The 17,762-nt window shown below is 44.0% G+C and overlaps 1 protein-coding gene across 1 annotated transcript; it reads right to left on the reverse strand.

Annotated features, from left to right (window-relative positions):
• Nucleotides 1–13,143: 13,143 nt before the first annotated feature.
• Nucleotides 13,144–14,048, reverse strand: LOC146644380 (uncharacterized). Its single transcript, XM_085396846.1, has 2 exons — nucleotides 13,889–14,048; nucleotides 13,144–13,573 (listed from the first exon to the last, which is right to left on the reverse strand). Exons 1-2 carry the CDS (start codon nucleotides 13,968–13,970, stop codon nucleotides 13,182–13,184), a joined length of 474 nt encoding a protein of 157 aa, XP_085252972.1. The 5' UTR covers nucleotides 13,971–14,048; the 3' UTR covers nucleotides 13,144–13,181.
• Nucleotides 14,049–17,762: the final 3,714 nt, after the last annotated feature.

Raw genomic sequence — 17,762 nt, forward strand, 5'->3', positions numbered from 1 at the left:
GTTATGGACAAATTCTGGCCCACTCATACTGACAAATTAGTTTAAATTTGTTAACATTTGTAAACATTCATTTAAGCACAGCTCTGTAACTATTCTATTCACAGCAAACTAGCACACATATTTGGTATAAGTCATTTGTGTTGATATGCTGTTCGGTTTTTACTAATTGTGTTGCTTGATTGGAAAACATCTCTGATTGATCGTGTCCAAAGCACATATTTTGAGTAGTCCTGTGGATTGCTCCGACCACTTACAACTGTAAGTGGTCTGGCCTTCTCAAGTACTAAGCAAGTTGTGGACCCAAATGCAGGCTCATAGACCCAAGACAAAAGGTAAAATGCACCTGTAAATTCAGGTGCAAATTCACAAGGCAGGAGAACTAAGGAAAACTCAAGGCCTAAATACACGTATGGGGCAGTCAGGAAGATGGAAAACACCGGGGAACACAGCTGAACCTAATTGGGGAAAACAAGACAAGGAAAGAGAAACTAAATAAAACACACACACACACACACACACACACACACGACAAGAGAGTGGCAAAATAAACAGGATATACCAAAACAGGATAAGTCTATGTAATTGTATTACCTAAGACACAGAAGACACAGATAGGCATTAAAAACTTAAACTCGGGGCATTAACAATAAATAACTGAGGTTATAAAGTTCAAAAGAAAACAATCAAAGCTGAAAACCAAACAGGAAAAAGAAAAGATAGATTACTAACTATCTTGAATGTTTTCCACTTGTGGATAATCTTTCTCACTGTAGAATAACATTCTTCAGATTGTTCGGAAATGGCCTTAGAACAACTCCCAGATTAATGGACAGCAACGTTAGCTTCTTTAAAAATCCTTGCTAATGTGCTTCTCCTTGGAATCCTGTTAACATACACCTGAATATTCCAGACCTGCAAACACCCAAAACTTCTAGTTTTATAGAGGTGCTCACACTAGCTGATAAGTTAATTATATGCATTCAATTAGCAACATCTGGATGCTATTTATCCTCTTCATTCCCACAGAAGCATTAAGGGTGCACAGCGTTTTTCACATGCATATTTGTAAGATTGTCCGGTATTCACGACACGTAGTACTTAGGGATTGTTGAATGTGTTGACTTGCCATTTTTTATTCCTCTTCCTGTATGTCTGGCTAGAATAGTAATAAATTTTTTAGTCATATACAAATTCACCCTTGGTTAGTGTGACTCCTTACAGTGGTAGCAATTTGCACACACCTGCTGATTTTGAGAGGTGAATGGTACATCTGTTCAGGGAAATGCCAGGATGCGCAGCACAAAGCTTGCATTTGTCACAGATAGACTTTCTTTCTATAGCTGTGAGCCAAAGGAGTCTCCACTGGAATTGCAGCACCAGAGCTGTCACTCTCAAAGCTCCAGGGAAGTAGAACCAAAGGAATGTCTCATGTGCAATTTTTTTGAGGCCATAAAACCAGTCTCTCACTCTTTTTGCTTCCTTTTCTACCATTGCTATATGAAGTGGTCTTTCGCTGCTCAGCTTTCCATACAGAGCTGAAAGACAGATGAGACACACACACACACACACACACACACACACACACACACACACACACACACACACACACACACACACACACACATTGGTTTTTTTTTATTGTTCAACTAAATTTTGAATAATTTCAGTTGTTCAGACAGCAAGTAATACGGCATTCTTAAAATTTGTGCAGATAAACAATGAATTAACCCATAAACTCAAATGGAGCCAACGCTAGCTTGTCAAAACAACAAGTCAGGTCTCTTAATATAGACGATGGCTGGCATGATAAGAACATAAGGATGACAGGAGAAACAGGGACAAACAGGTATGTAGTAGAACTCCTGCATTGGGGCTGGGGTCCAGTGGGTCCCAACGCAAATCTCGTAGGAGCGGGCAGTTTCAAGGTTGCCATGGGTGGAAGTGGACAGTTTTAAGGTTGCTACAAGGGGGAGTGGTTGGCTAAAGTAGACAGAGAATGTTAGCTAAAACTAAACTAAGGAAAAGACTGGAAAATCAAATATTTGGAAAGTTTAAAAGTGATACAAACCAAGAAGGTATAGAGTTAGACTTTGAGTATTGTGAGAAAAGTGCTTGTGCATTTCAATATTTTCAGTCATATGATGGACTCGCTACACTGGTGGGCAAAACATTATTCCATCATGACCACAAATAGCTGACAGTCAGCAGTTCACCTGTCTTAAGCCAAGATTACTTGGACCATCTGTCCATGGAAGAAAAATGAAGATATGAAGAGAAACTACAAATTTTGGGGACTTGTGATGCATATTCTGCTCTGGCGGCTTTCAGAATCAGAATACTTTAATAATTATTTAAACGTTTGCAACTAGCAATAATCAGATCTCACTAGAACTTCGTAGACTATGAAATTGCCTCTGTGATGCATATTCTGCTCTGGCAGCTTTATTTAAATCCCTAAAAGTAGTGATGTCTCCCTCTCACCTTACTCTGCTACCAGAAAAAATGCTTTCAAAAAACGGACAGCTACATGTATTTTTGATCTGGATGGGTAAATAATACTGCCTTGTATCAGGTGAAGAACAGATAATTGTTAATATGCTACATAGCTAGCTTAATAAACTAAATAAACTACCATATATATATATTACATTTTTTTGAGTTGACAATTACTGTATGGGGCTAGAAAAGTTCCAGTAGTGTTAATTTGTCACATTATTGTCATGCCACAAGAGTAAAGGTGACTGGGTATTTTCTGATGTTGGGTAAATTATGCCTACAGTTTAAATAGGCCACAATTGACAGCCAGAGTTGCGGTGAAGAAGCAGGGATTGGTGCTAACCCTAACCCTGTAAGGCGGGTATAAGGTGCTCACATGTTGGTGTCATACTCTACTGTCTTCTGGGAGATGTAAATAAATTAGTGCATCCAATAGCACAGCAACTACCTGGGATTTTGTCCAAGTTACATTCAAAGATGTATGAAGGATGGCTGGAGGGCAAAGGACTGCAGAACAGGTGGGCGTGTCCCATTAGCTCTGACTTCATGTGAAAGCTATGAATAACAATGACTTTGTTGGTGTGGGGAGGATTGGACAGAGATATTGCAGCAGCGGGCAGGAGTGACACAGACAGTGGGAGTGGGTAGTAATGGTCAGATATTCAGTGGGAGTGGACAAGAGTGGGATTAGTGGGATTAGATAGTCCCGCACAGGGCTCCAGTATGTAGCCTTTGGTAAACAAATACTATAAAGTATGTTTTTAATATAAGTAGTATTTATTTTTTAAATACTAAGTTTTAGTTTTACAAACATTATCAGATTGCCAGGAATACTGAAAGATAATATTTGTCATTTTTTAAAAGCAAAACAGAGTTATTGTGTCATGAGACGCTGTGTGCAGGCAGGAGGTGAGGACTCAAAATGCAGGACTCGCAACAGCGCAGACGGCGCAGGACACTGAAGACTGAGCTGCTAAAGGCGACTGAACAGGTGCCAACTGAGCTGCAGGCTGTAGTGATGATTGGAGTGGATGTAAGACAGGCGGTGGTGTAGATTCCCCTGAGCCACTCCCACCTGAGTAGTGGGTATGGGTGCGGAGGTTAGCTGTGTCCTGGAGAACCTCACCTTGGGGGTTGGCGCAGGTTCTGGCAGCAACTGGGCAGCTGCTGTCTCCACCCGAGGAGCTGATACGGGTGCAGGGGGCCAGCAGAGCCTCAGCCGGCCTGGAAACCGGAGCAGGGACCAGCTGGGCGCCAGCCCCCCTCACCTGGGAAACTGAGACAGGTGCAGGGGAGTGCTGGGTCGCAGCTGTCCCGAGAACTAGAGCACAACTTGTCTGAGAGGCGGGCTCAGAAAGAACAGTCTGTAAGAGATTAATTCCCTGCGCTGAGAGAGCAGATGAAAAACAGTGCTCTGACTCCACAGATTCAGGTGTGCTAAGGCTGTAGCTTACAGGTACTAAAGCATCACATTCAGGGTTTACAAACTCTAGAGACGTGTACACCAACAGTCTTTGAGCTTCTTTCTTCTGAGCAAACCCTGTTTTATACTGAGCGCCATGTTCTGCCACTGTTTCCCGGCACACTCTGTCCGTTGCTGCGGCTTCGGCACAGAAGACGTTGTCTGCTAACTCCCGTGCTCGTATTGTCTCCTGGGCTTTCTGCAGCCCATTAATTAGGCCTGAGAATCCCGAGAGCAGATGAAGATGAGAATTGCCTCGATGGTATTAATTCCAACAGCCATAGTTCTAGTGTCCGAGGCGTCGGTGACTCGTGTCCACAGGCTTAAGATGCGGGCCAGATTGCTTTCTCGGGCCGAGCCTGCTGAGTCCATGTCGTGGTCGCGTCGTTCTGTCATGAAACGCTGTGTGCAGGCAGGAGGTGAGGACTCAAAATGCAGGACTCACAACACGGGAATGAAGTCAAAAGGGCAGTTTATTGTAGACTCAGGTTATATTTTCCCAGTCTAGTTTAGTTCATCATTACTTGTATGATTTTCCTAACATTCCACATAAATGATGTGCACTTTTGGACAAATACATTTACTGTACAAACATTTCTTTCGTTATTATTCAGATTGTTACACATTCCGTAACCATACCTTTCAGTTGGTTACAGCAAAACACACGGGGAAATACAGAGCCATGAACACGACATTGGAAACAGGGAAACAGAGGCTTAAATATGCAATACAAAGACAAGGGAACAGGAAACACATGGGGAACACAGCTGAGACAAATAAACATAATGAGACAGAGGAAGCAAAACTAAACACACTGAACATCGAACACAAGACTGTCAAAATAAAACAGGAACACAAAGATGAAAACTCACAGCATGACACGGGAACAGGCAAGGGGAACAACACACGAACACGACAAAGAGGGCAAGGGAGAGCGAGTGGGGAATGTGCGGGAGAGAGTGAGGGAGAAACACGAGGGTGAGGGAGCACAAGAGAGAGATGTGACGGGCTGGGGAAACATGGGAGTGAACACAAGGAAGGAAAACAAGACACACAGAGAGAGGTTTTCCTTCCCACTGTCGCCAAAGTGCTTGCTCATAGGGGACCATATGATTGTTGGGTTTTTTTTTCTCTGTATGTATTATTGTATTGTAGGGAGCACTTTGGTGACAGTGGGAAGAAAAAAACCCTTTTAACAGGAAGAGACCTCCAGCAGAACCAGGCTCAGGTAGGGGCGGGGCCATCTGCTGTGATTAGTTGGAGTGAAAGAAGGAAGACAGAATAAAAGGCATGCTGTGGAAGAGAGCCAGAGATTAATAACAACTATGATTCAATGCAGAGAGCTCTATTAACACAGTGAGTGAGAAAGGTGACTGAAAAAGAAAAACTCAATGTATCATGGGAATCCCCCAGCAAACTACACCTATTGCAGCGTAACTAAGGGAGGATGAATATCATCTTGAATATCAAGATGGCAGATAATCGCAGGCTTCCCCAACCTTATAAACAGTACCTTTGCACAATGACTGAATCTAGCATCACTGACACAGAATGGGCTGTGAGGTCAGTTTCTTGATCATTAACCCTTTCATGCATGAATTATGACGACCTCAATCAGGATTTTTCCTTAAGTACTTTTATTCATCTTTAGCCATGAAAAAAAGATTTTTGAACTTGATTTTTTAAGCATGTACTTTTCAAAGAGTTTTTTACATATCAACTTATGTGGACAACCACTTAGGTGGACAACTGATGTGTATGGAGGGACAAATCAGTGTCCAATGTTTTATGTGCAAGTATACCATTGGCCAAAATCGGTGAAACTGGGGAACCCATGGCACACCCATGTTTCTGCCTGTTGTACTGATGCTTGTACAGTGGGGCAAAAAAGTATTTAGTCAGCCACCGATTGTGCAAGTTCCCCCACCTAAAATGATGACAGAGGTCAGTAATTTGCACCAGAGGTACACTTCAACTGTGAGAGACAGAATGTGAAAAAAAAATCCATGAATCCACATGGTAGGATTTGTAAATAATTTATTCGTAAATCAGGGTGGAAAATAAGTATTTGGTCAATAACAAAAATACAACTCAATACTTTGTAACATAACCTTTGTTGGCAATAACAGAGGTCAAACGTTTACTATAGGTCTTTACCAGGTTTGCACACACAGTAGCTGGTATTTTGGCCCATTCCTCCATGCAGATCTTCTCGAGAGCAGTGATGTTTTGGGGCTGTCGCCGAGCAACACGGACTTTCAACTCCCGCCACAGATTTTCTATGGGGTTGAGGTCTGGAGACTGGCTAGGCCACTCCAGGACTTTCAAATGCTTCTTTTTTTTTTTTTTTTTTTTTTTTTTTTTTGGAAGTGACATCAGAAACAGCAGCATGTGACATCACGTGATGGCGGAGCTTCAGTTCATCCTTTGTCATCCTTTTTTTTTTTTTTTTTTTTTTTTTAATAGGACAGGGGGAAAGAATGAAAGAAAGAGGGGGAGAGGAAGAAAGAAAACCAAAGGGGAGAAGAGACGGTGAGAAGGGGGGGAAGAGAGAAAAAAAAAAAAAAAAAAAACTCCTGGGTCACCTGTATGGAGAGAAAGAAAAACAAAAAAAAACAGGGGAGACAGCAAACAACAAAGAGCAACATAATAATAATAAAAAAAAAGCACCATCACAATAAACTAGCTAGTCATAGATATCAATAGTTACTAAATAGTAAACGATATTGTGCAGCACGCAAGATAGACAGCGCACAGTGTGCTTTGAGGCAGCAGCCAAGAAAGCTGTAGTCCGCATCTGTGAATACCCATGTGTACACCTGTGTGCATACCTGTGTGGATCAGCATGCTTGCATTCCAAAGGTTTCTCCATGTAATGATCTGCTAGAGAGTGTGGGGAGCCACAGCCCTGTCCTCTATGGTATCAAGCAGGTATGGAGGAGATCAAAACTCCAGACATCCAGAAGCCCCAGGAACACAAGAGACCAAGGAAGACCCACAGAGGGGCAGCCGCGCCACTGTCCCAGTAAGAGCTAAGGAGAGTCCCAGATGAGAGCTCATTCAGCAGCCGCGGAGCAGAAGCCAGGGGGAGTTGCAGTGACGCGCCCGTGAGCTCCGCCGGCAGCCAGCTGTGCCTGAGTGACCGAGCCCCAGGCCAAGAGGCCGGGGGCACCCCACCTCCAAAGTGGCCCGAGCGAGCCCCAATAAGCGGCCGCCAAGGAGTGAGCCGGTGTGTACCCGGACGCCCACCCCCAGATACAAAGAACCACCAACGCACCGATACCTGAGGGAGTCCGCCACCGGCAGGGGAAGTGGTGGTGGGTGGAGATAGGCCTCCAAACCTTGGAGGGCCCGAGATGTCCCCAGAGAGGTGGCGTCTGATACCCAACCTGACATATAGACACAGACATACAGGCACACACAGACACAAACATCCATTCCCACCCTCATGCTCTCATATGTACTTCACACTCAACCGACGTGGAGACAGACATAAAGGGACGATCACACTCCCCAAGCGTACTCTACTAACCGGGTCTAGGTACCCTTGCCCCTGGAGGGGGGAACTGCACCCAGACCCAGGTGGTGTTACCCTTTTCCCTGCGGTGGGGAGAGGCAGACCGCCCCGACTCCGCAGCAGCAGGGAGGCCCCAGACCGCAGTCGGACGGCCAACTCCTCCTAGCCCCCCCGCTCCAGTAGGCCGCAGAGAATGGGGGTGAGAGAAGACTCCAAGCCTCCCTCCACCCGCTCATTGTAGTGTTGATGCATGTGTGTTCTAAGGTGCAATTAAAACCCAGGAGGGCATAGAGCTACCTGCCAGAGAGCAGCAGGTAAGCGCATGGTCCCTCCTGCTAGCCCTCAATGTCTACATGTATTTAAAATTGAGAGGTGGGCAACGACGCCAGGGGTGAGGCGTACACCCTGATGGTAACTTGGACTCCGTGTATCGTGCCCACCCCCAAGATCCTATATGTATGTGTAATGAGGGTGTGAGTAATGTGAATGTCTAAGTTGTGGGATAAAATTGAGGCAGAGGCAGCCAGAAGGGGACGGGGGGGGGGGGGGGGGGGTAGCCTCCTCTGCATCCTGGTGACATACCCCTACTCCAAGGCCCTGCATGTGTGGGTGGTTGTGGTGGAGCAGGAGGAGGGAGGCAGCTGGAGATGGGGAGGGAAGGAAGGGAGGGGCAGGTGACCCCTCCCTGGGGCCAGCTCCCCCGCTGACCCCAGTAGGCACTCCCACACTCCGCGACCCGCCAGGGAAAGGGGGGCCCAGGCCCATCCAGACCGGGGCCCAGCGCAGCAGCGCCCCCCGGCCCCACAGAGCCCGGGACAGTCCACCCAACCCCACCACAGAGAAAACTGCACCCACCCCACCATCCACTCGTCTTCCAGACTACATGAGACAATAGACGCCCAGGCTGAGATCTTCCTCCACCTCTCCTGTATCTCCCCCTCCTGCAGAGAGTTCCTGAGGGGAAGAAAGCTCCTGCAAGGTGTAACAATCTCCCCCACCAGTTGAAGAGCCCCACAGGCGACTCGACACACCGGCGGCACCCTGCGCCAGGGATGGGCTCCCATGCACCCACCCGCCCACAACCCCGGCAACACACAAACCAGGACCCAAGGCCCCGAGGCCCAGCCAGGGCCCCGGCCCAGAGATGGAGCGACCCCAGACCCTCACGCCCATCCCGGACCCACCCAGGGGCAGACAGGCTACCAGGTCAGTAACCCACGTCCATCACCACAGACCCTCCCCTAGCCCCGCTGCACGCAGCCATGAGGAAATGGTCAGAAAAAGGCCCCCAACCGGACATGACCGCTACCCCGGGTTGAGCCCCCCAAGGAAGATGCCTCCGGGGAACCCCCCGACGCCCTAAGCCTGTCCCTGCCCCCACACCAATCACAACATTGAAGGCGGGACCAAACTATGACCCCCCACCCCCACTAGGTGATGGAGCCGATCAAAGGAGCCCAGAGCAATTGATCTGATGTGGTGGCCGAGGCTGTATCAAAACTAATGTAATCTAATAGATAATTTCTATATTGGTTAGAATTAAGATTGTTTTTATTTTTCCAGTTCATGAGGACAGTTTTCTTGGCTATGCATAGGGCAGTGAAAACCATATGGGCTAAATTGTTTTCTGAGGTGACATTATCTAAGCTGCCCAACAAACACACTAAGGGGGAAGTTGGAATGTTACATTTCAGACACTTTGATAAGTCTTCACATATCTCGTGCCAAAACTTCTGCACTGGTGGACAGAACCAAAGAGCGTGAATGTAATTGTCTGGTGTATTGTTTTGACAGTGTGAGCAGTTGTTGGAAGATGTAAAGCCCATCTTGAACATCCGATGACCTGTATAGTGCACTCTATGTAGTATTTTGTATTGTATTAATTGCAGACTGGGATTTTTAATCAATTTAAAAGTTTTTAAGCATACCTGAGACCAGAAGTTTTGGTCTAAACTGACTGATAAATCTGCTTCCCACTTTGCAATAGGAAGGGATATTGAGTCATCTAATTTAGAGAATGTTCTATATATTTTAGATAATAATTTGGGGGATTTAAGAGTAAGGAAATGTGCCGCACTTGGTGGTATTTGTAATTCAACTTGACTGAGGTTAAATTTCTTTTTTATTATGGATTTAATTTGTTGATATTCTAAAAAAATTTTCTTGTTGATCCCATATTGTGCAACTAGTCTGTCGAAATAAATTCTGTTCCCTCCAATATATGTTCTAAGTATTTAATTCCTTTACAACTCCATTCTGGGAAGTTAATCATATTATTGTTTTGTAATATGTCAGGGTTATTCCAGATAGGAGTACGTTTGCATGGGATTAGTGAAGACTCCGTTATTTTTAGATACTCCCACCATGCTGTCAGAGAGAAGCTGATGTTGATGCTTTTAAAGCATTCATGTTTTTTGATGTTTGAGCTAATAAATGGTAGGTCTGAAATCTCTAGATCCTTGCATAGTGCCTGTTCAACATCTAGCCAAGGTTCATCTAGGAAGGTATGTTTTGACCATTCTGAGATGAACTGAAGCCTGTTGGCTAAGAAGTATTGGTGAAAATTAGGCAGATCTAATCCTCCTCTATCCTTGGTTCTTTGTAGCGTTTTTAAGCTGATGCGCGGGGGTTTATCTTTCCAAAGGAATTTGGAAATATATGAATCCAGAGATCTGAACCAATCTTGTGATGGTTTGTTAGGGATCATCAAAAATAAGTAATTTATTTTTGGCAAGATCATCATTTTTATAGTGGCGACCCTTCCCATGAGTGATATGGGTAAAGATTTCCATCTAGTCAGATCGCCTTCTACTTTCTTTAGAAGTGGGATGTGATTTAATTTAGTTAAGTCTGAAAGCTTAGGAGAAACATTAATACCTAAATATTTAATATTTCCGGATTGCAGTGGGGCAGAGGAAGAATTATGGAAGGAGCAGTTAATGGGGAGAACTGTAGATTTTGGCCAGTTAATTGAATAATCTGAAACTCTTGAAAACCAGTTTATTAGAGTAATTACCTCAGAGAGGTTGGTTTGTGTGTTTTGCAGAAAAAGCAACACATCATCCGCATAGAGACTGATTTTATGTTCTATGTTCTTACATTTTATGCCCTTAATTGTTGTAGCCTGTCTAAATGCTGCTGCTAGAGGTTCGATAAAAATTGCAAAAAGTGAAGGGGAGAGTGGGCATCCCTGCCTGGTGCCCCTCAGGAGACAGAAGCTGGAGGATGTCTGGTCATTTGTTCTGATACGAGCTGTTGGGGAATTGTATAATATTCTTATCCAGTTTATAAAAGAGTTTCCGAAACCAAATTTGTGTAAAGTTGCGAATAAAAATTTCCAGTTAACTCTGTCAAATGCTTTTTCTGCATCTAGAGATAATATTATGGTTTCAATGTTTTTATTGTATGAGTAGTCTATTAAATTAAGTAATCTACGAGTGTTTGTTGAGGAGTGCCGACCTTTTATGAAACCAGTTTGGTCAGGGTGAATTAAGAGGGGGGTTATTTTCTCTAATCTCTTTGAGAGAGCTTTGCAGATTATTTTAAGGTCTACATTTAAAAGAGAAATTGGACGATAGCTTGAGGGAAATAAAGGGTCTTTGCCTGGTTTTAGCCGGAGACTAATGTTGGCAGAGTTCATATTTGGTGGTAATCTGCCATTTTCCTCGATTTCCTGCAACATTCCGTGGAATACTGGTGCCAGAATTGTCCAGAATTCTTTGTAGAATTCTGCAGGGAAGCCGTCTGGACCTGGAGCCTTATTATTGGGCATACTTATCAGGGCTTCCTGGAACTCACTTGGTGTCAGTGGCGAATCCTGTTCCATTGCTTGACTGTCTAGTAATTTTGGGAGATTTACGTTGTCAAGAAACCGATCAATTTCATTTTTAGATGGGTTTATTTGTGGTGAGTATAAGGTTTCATAGAAATCCCTAAAAATGTTGTTTATTCTTCCAGGGTCATATATTGTGTTCCCTGATAAATCTTTAGCAGCACATATAGTTGTTTTTTCTTTATTTATTTTTAACTGGCTAGCTAGAAATTGACCTGATTTGTTACTGTGTTCAAAATTCTGCAAGCGAAGTCTTTGTATAAGGAATTGTGTTTTTTTATTAATAGTTTCATTTAATTCTAGTTTTGTTTTGCATATTTTGTTCAATGTTTCCTGATCTTGGTCGCACGCGTAGGCTTCTTCTAGTGATTTGATGGTTTTTTCTAATTCCTGAATGTTTTTGTTTTCTTCTTTCTTTTTGTGTGATGAGAAAGAAATTATTTTACCTCTCATCACAGCTTTTCCTGCTTCCCATAGAACAGACGCAGATATTCCGGGAGTGTCATTAAAGTCTAAGTATGAAGTCCATTCCTTTTTAAAATATTTAATAAAGTCTTCATCTTTAAGCAGTGATGTATTAAATCTCCAGTTTTTACTTGGCGTAGTATTATTCTTGTGTATTAGTTTTAAAGATACAGGAGCATGATCACTGACAGCTATAGGATGAATCTCAGTGTCTGAAATGTCACTCAGCAGTGAGCTGCTGACCAAAAAATAATCCAGACGAGAATAGGAGTGATGAACATGCGAGAAAAAAGTATATTCCTTACTGTTGGGGTGAAGGGAGCGCCATGCATCGCGAAGGCCAAAGTCGCTCATATACTGTTTGATTATATTTGTGGATTGCCAATTGCGCTGAGTTCCTGCTGTGTTGAGCCTATCCATTTCTTCATTTAGTCCAAGGTTGAGGTCACCGCCAAGAATGAGTGCGCAATCGAGGTGTTCAGAGAGTGCACTAAAAAATCCGTGGAAGAATGAGGGTTCATCAACATTTGGACCATATATACTTACAATACATAGTTTTTTGTTCAATATTGATAGTTTAATAATTAGAAATCTACCCTCTGGATCTATAACTGTATCGAGTACTGTAAAATTAACATTTTTATGTATTAAAATTGCTACTCCCCGTTGTCTAGAATTATAACAGGCTGCAAACACGTTAGGAAACTCAGGTGTTTTAAGTTCGTTTAAACCTGTGACAGGTCTGTGAGTTTCTTGTAATAAAACAACATCTGCCTGTAGTTTTTTAAGCTGGTTAAATATCTTTAACCTCTTTCCTCTGGTGCCAGCTCCATTTATATTCCATGTGACAAGCCTCAGAATGCCCATAATTGTGTGTGTATGTCTAATGATGTACGCTGGGTGTTTCGTTTAGACAGGTGGAGAGAGTGTGGAAACATCCCTTGTTTGTAAATAGAAAGAGAGAGAGAGGAAAAAAAAGTGTGGTGAGAGGCTCCATAAGTCTGACTATGTGTGAATATTCACTAATATGAGCAAGCGTGGCTGGTTTATGTGTCCTGCAAGTCTGTGCGTGCTGTGAGGCTGTTGTGAATGTGCTGCCGTTGAGCGGATGTGTTTGCGTGATCGTGGTGTGAAAATATGGAGAAATAGAGGGTGTTTGTTTGTAGGTGAGTGGGGAAGTGGGTGATTACAGCAGTGAAAGACAAGAAAAAGAAAGAAACCACATGAACTGTGAGCAACAACAAAAAAAAAGAAACGAAACGGAAACATTCCAATTAAAGCAATGACGGAGGGTGACGGTGTTATATCTGCTATGACATCATATTGATATTACTAGGTTAAACTCATGTTAAAGGAGAGAGTGTGAATGAATAAGAAAAGAGTGTAGCGGGTTCTTATCTGGAGTGCAGTCAGTATAACCACGGTGTGGTGCCGGGGTCGCGGTACAGCTGTCCGTCCACGTAGAGCCGGTCCACAGCGATGACAGCACGGGAGCCTTTCTGGATAAAGCTACGTCGAACTGGGAACAGGACCTTGCGTCGTTCCAGGATCTCTTTGGGGAACTGGTTGTTCACGCTGAAGTCCGTTCCTTTCAGCTCTCTGCCGCGACTCTTCACCTGTTCCTTCTGTTTGAATTGACCGAATTTGGCCACAATAGGCCGTGGTCTCCCGGTCCGCGACCGCACGCCCCCCAAGCGATGTACTCTATCGAAGTCGATGTTCTTTACGGTGTCCTCCGGCAGCTTCAGGTGGATTTTGATGAAGCTTTTCACCGTTGCCTCCGCATCCTCTCCGGTAGATTCTGGAATACCAGAGAACACAAGATTATCTCTCATGCTACGGGCTTGTAGATCGATAACGGACTCTTTTATTTTTTTATTTTCAATGTTTAGCTGGGTCACGTTATCGGTGAGAGATTTGACCGACTCCCGTAGCGTGGTATTTTCAGCGGCAAGCGTTTCCACCTGCTGCTGGCTGAATTCCAGGGATTCTCTCAGAGATTTAAATTCCCGGTGTAAAATCTCCACCAGGGCCAGCCTCGCATCGAAACTGGACAATCGCTTGTCGATTGACTCCAGGATGTCTGCGATGTCTTTGCCGGCAGGCGATGTTGTACCGGGGGATTCTGCCGGGCGAGATCTCTTCGATGACGGCGTCTCAATTTTGGTCGGGGAGGATGTACTCTGGGCCTTCTTCATGACTAAATCTTGAAAACAGTGGTCGATGTAATCTTGGAGAGCGTCTAAACTCTCCCCGTTGTCCTCCAGGGTGTTAGAGATGATAGAACAGATGTTGTTAGTTATATGACAATCGATTAGTATATTTGGTAATATTGAAGCTTGAAAAACCTTTGTTAAACTCTAAGCTACCATTTGCTTTTTTTTTTCCGCCAATACTCCGGCGTCTGACGTCACCTACAACATGGGTCGCTGACCTTACTCGTCACTTCCATCACTTACCGTCCTCCTTCCTCACTTACCGTCCTCCTCCTTTCAAATGCTTCTTACGGAGCCACTCCTTTGTTGCCCGGGCGGTGTGTTTTGGATCATTGTCATGTTGGAAGACCCAGCCTCATTTCATCTTCAAAGTTCTCACTGATGGAAGGAGGTTTTGGCTCAAAATCTCACGATACATGGCCCCATTCATTCTGTCCTTAACACGGATCAGTCGTCCTGTCCCCTTGGCAGAAAAACAGCCCCATAGCATGATGTTTCCACCCCCATGCTTCACAGTAGGTATGGTGTTCTTGGGATGCAACTCAGTATTCTTCTTCCTCCAAACACGACGAGTTGAGTTTATACCAAAAAGTTCTACTTTGGTTTCATCTGACCACATGACATTCTCGCAATCCTCTGCTGTATCATCCATGTGCTCTCTGGCAAACTTCAGACGGGCCTGGACATGCACTGGCTTCAGCAGCGGAACACTTCTGGCACTGCGGGATTTGATTCCCTGCCGTCGTAGTGTGTTACTGATGGTGACCTTTGTTACTTTGGTCCCAGCTCTCTGCAGGTCATTCACCAGGTCCCCCCGTGTGGTTCTGGGATCTTTGCTCACCGTTCTCATGATCATTTTGACCCCACGGGATGAGATCTTGCGTGGAGCCCCAGATCGTGGGAGATTATCAGTGGTCTTGTATGTCTTCCATTTTCTGATGATTGCTCCCACAGTTGATTTTTTCACACCAAGCTGCTTGCCTATTGTAGATTAACTCTTCCCAGTCTGGTGCAGGTCTACAATACTTTTCCTGGTGTCCTTCGAGAGCTCTTTGGTCTTGGCCATGGCGGAGTTTGGAGTCTGACTGTTTGAGGCTGTGGACAGGTGTCTTTTATACAGATGATGAGTTCAAACAGGTGCCATTCATACAGGTAACGAGTGGGGGACAGAAAAGCTTCTTACAGAAGACGTTACAGGTCTGTGAGAGCCAGAGATTTTCCATGTTTGAGGTGACCAAATACTTATTTGCCACCCTGATTTACGGATAAATTCTTTACAAATCCTACCATGTGAATTCATGGATTTTTTTTTCACATTCTGTCTCTCACAGTTGAAGTGTACCTCTGGTGCAAATTACTGACCTCTGTCATCATTTTAGGTGGGGGAACTTGCACAATCGGTGGCTGACTAAATACTTTTTTGCCCCACTGTATGTGAAATAGGTGGAATTAAGACAGTTCCAAAAGCAAACACACTTGTTCAGTGCTGAGAGTGGTCCTGTTGCTGAGGTTGGGGTCATCCTGTAACTCTCTTACAAACTACCTCCACTGCATCACTGACTGGAACACAAGTGAAGAGAGATGTAACATCATACGAGACCATTGTTTCATCTGCTTCCCTAATGACGTCTCTCACCTTCTCAACAAAATCTAAGGTGTTCTGAGCTGCCTACCAGTGAGTTGAGGAGCAAAACCAGAAACTTTGAAATGCTATATGTGACCGTGTTGATCATACAGACAATTTGTCTTAAAGGTACACCCTGTTTATGTGTCTTTGCACACTTAGCATGCCCTGGGTATAGCCTGTGGAATGAGGTCTGGTCATTTGTATCATCTTGTTCTAACTGCTTTTAACCTTGTTTCAGGGGCACAAAAGTTCTTTTCTCTCTGAGCATTGACAAAATTTTCTCATGATAGTCTTTCTTCCCCAACTCATTTCATTCCCCAACTCTCTGTGAATGGTACTCATGGCCATTGATCAGTGGTCTGTGATCAATGAGCTTTGATCAGTGGTTGCTGATCAATGGTCATGAGAATTTGGATATTAATGATCAAGGAACTGATCTCCCAGCCCAATGTTCCTTCAGTGGTGGTAGTTTCAGTCATTATGCAAATGTACTGTTTATAAGATTGGGGAAACCTGCAGTCTGCTGAGACTGAATGATTGACGAAACGTTTATCCCATTGAAAATGCTACGTCCAGATGAACAGAATCAACCTTTTGGGATTTACTTACCTGAATGATTGAGAAAGACGATAGTCTTTCTGATTTACCAAAACCGTGCACCTACCCTTATCTGCCAGAAGGATAATAATGTTGCTGTCATTACTAAGTGATATCAGTGCCTTCCTGTATTCCATTCTGATGTTGGATGCTGGGGCTTCCGCAGTTGCAGTTTCTCTGCTTCAGTGTTGTTGTTTCAAATTCCTGTTTCTGTGGCTATGATCAGTTCCACTAGTGGGATTCTTCTCTGCGTCACAGCAAAGTTCAATGCTTTTGCAAGGATCTTTTTCCCTGCTTGAGTGAGTTGTCTGTCAGACCATTTTTTACCCACTTGTTGCCATCCTCGGTGTCGCATCCTTCTCTCTTCTGGCCACTGAGGATATTGTCTGTATTTTGCTGTGGTTTCCGACGCACAACAAGTAAGTCAATTTACTTTGTTGCCTGGTATTAGACTTTTCATGCTGTGCAAGATGAGTCTTCTCAGTGAATTCAAACACCTTTTTAGTATTCTCATAGAATGGTAAATGGTAAATGGCCTGTATTTATATAGCGCTTTACTAGTCCCTAAGGACCCCAAAGCGCTTTACATATCCAGTCATCCACCCATTCACACACACATTCACACACATAGAAGCGTTGTAAATCTCTGCCGGATCTGCTCCTCTTTAGATTTTAGCACATTACTGGTAAAATTTGTTTGTCTCACCCTACCTTTACATCAGTAATGGGGAATGTTTAAAAGTTGATACAGTAAACTAATGCATACAGATCAGTCAGTCAGTCTCATCATCAACTGAAGCACAAAATGGGTGTCATCAGGACACTACACCAAAATTTTTCAACCGCATCGCTTAACACCGCAGTTTTACATTTGTACTTTTTTGGGGGGGAAATTGCTTTCCATACAAACAATATTCAGTTGTAAATTATTAACTAACAATCTTGTGCTCGTGCTTAAAGTGCTTTGGCACTCTTTGGCAATATTGTAGACAATGTTAAACTTAATCATCACATCGGCCTCCTCTGACGATGTGTTTGCTGCTGCTTGCTGCTGAAAGGCAGTGGGGAGAGGGGACACTTGAGCAGTGCATTTATCACGACATATAATGTGTTTTCTGGATACACTGTGCTTTTTCAGTGTTCAAAGATTGATGGCTCCGTGTCAGAGCACTGACTATGAATTTCAGATGGATCAGGCCTTAACTTGACAAAAATGTTATCAATAGTTCTTTTCGTCTTTTATCATTACCCACAGCTACATCCACTTCTGTCAGGCTAGGCTACTCACTAGGGCTGGGTATCATCACTGACTTCTATAATCCATTCGATTCGATTCAATTTAGCCTCAGACAGCCTGAAATATTATAATTCATTTATCAGTACTGACACTTGTGAGTGTCAGGCTCAGGAGAGACTCGGAGGCAGACCGTCACTTAAGTTCACAATTTATTTACACACAGACACCAGGTGCGGATATATACAGGTGAGGGGGCACAGGAAGAGGGTCTCCGGGGAACACAGGCACGGGAAGGGGACGGGCTATGTACACA

Source organism: Rhamphochromis longiceps, linkage group LG22, assembly GCF_057381845.1.
Source record: "Rhamphochromis longiceps isolate RC_006_pf linkage group LG22, R_longiceps_female_GT1.1, whole genome shotgun sequence".
Classification (NCBI taxonomy): Eukaryota; Metazoa; Chordata; class Actinopteri; order Cichliformes; family Cichlidae; genus Rhamphochromis; species Rhamphochromis longiceps.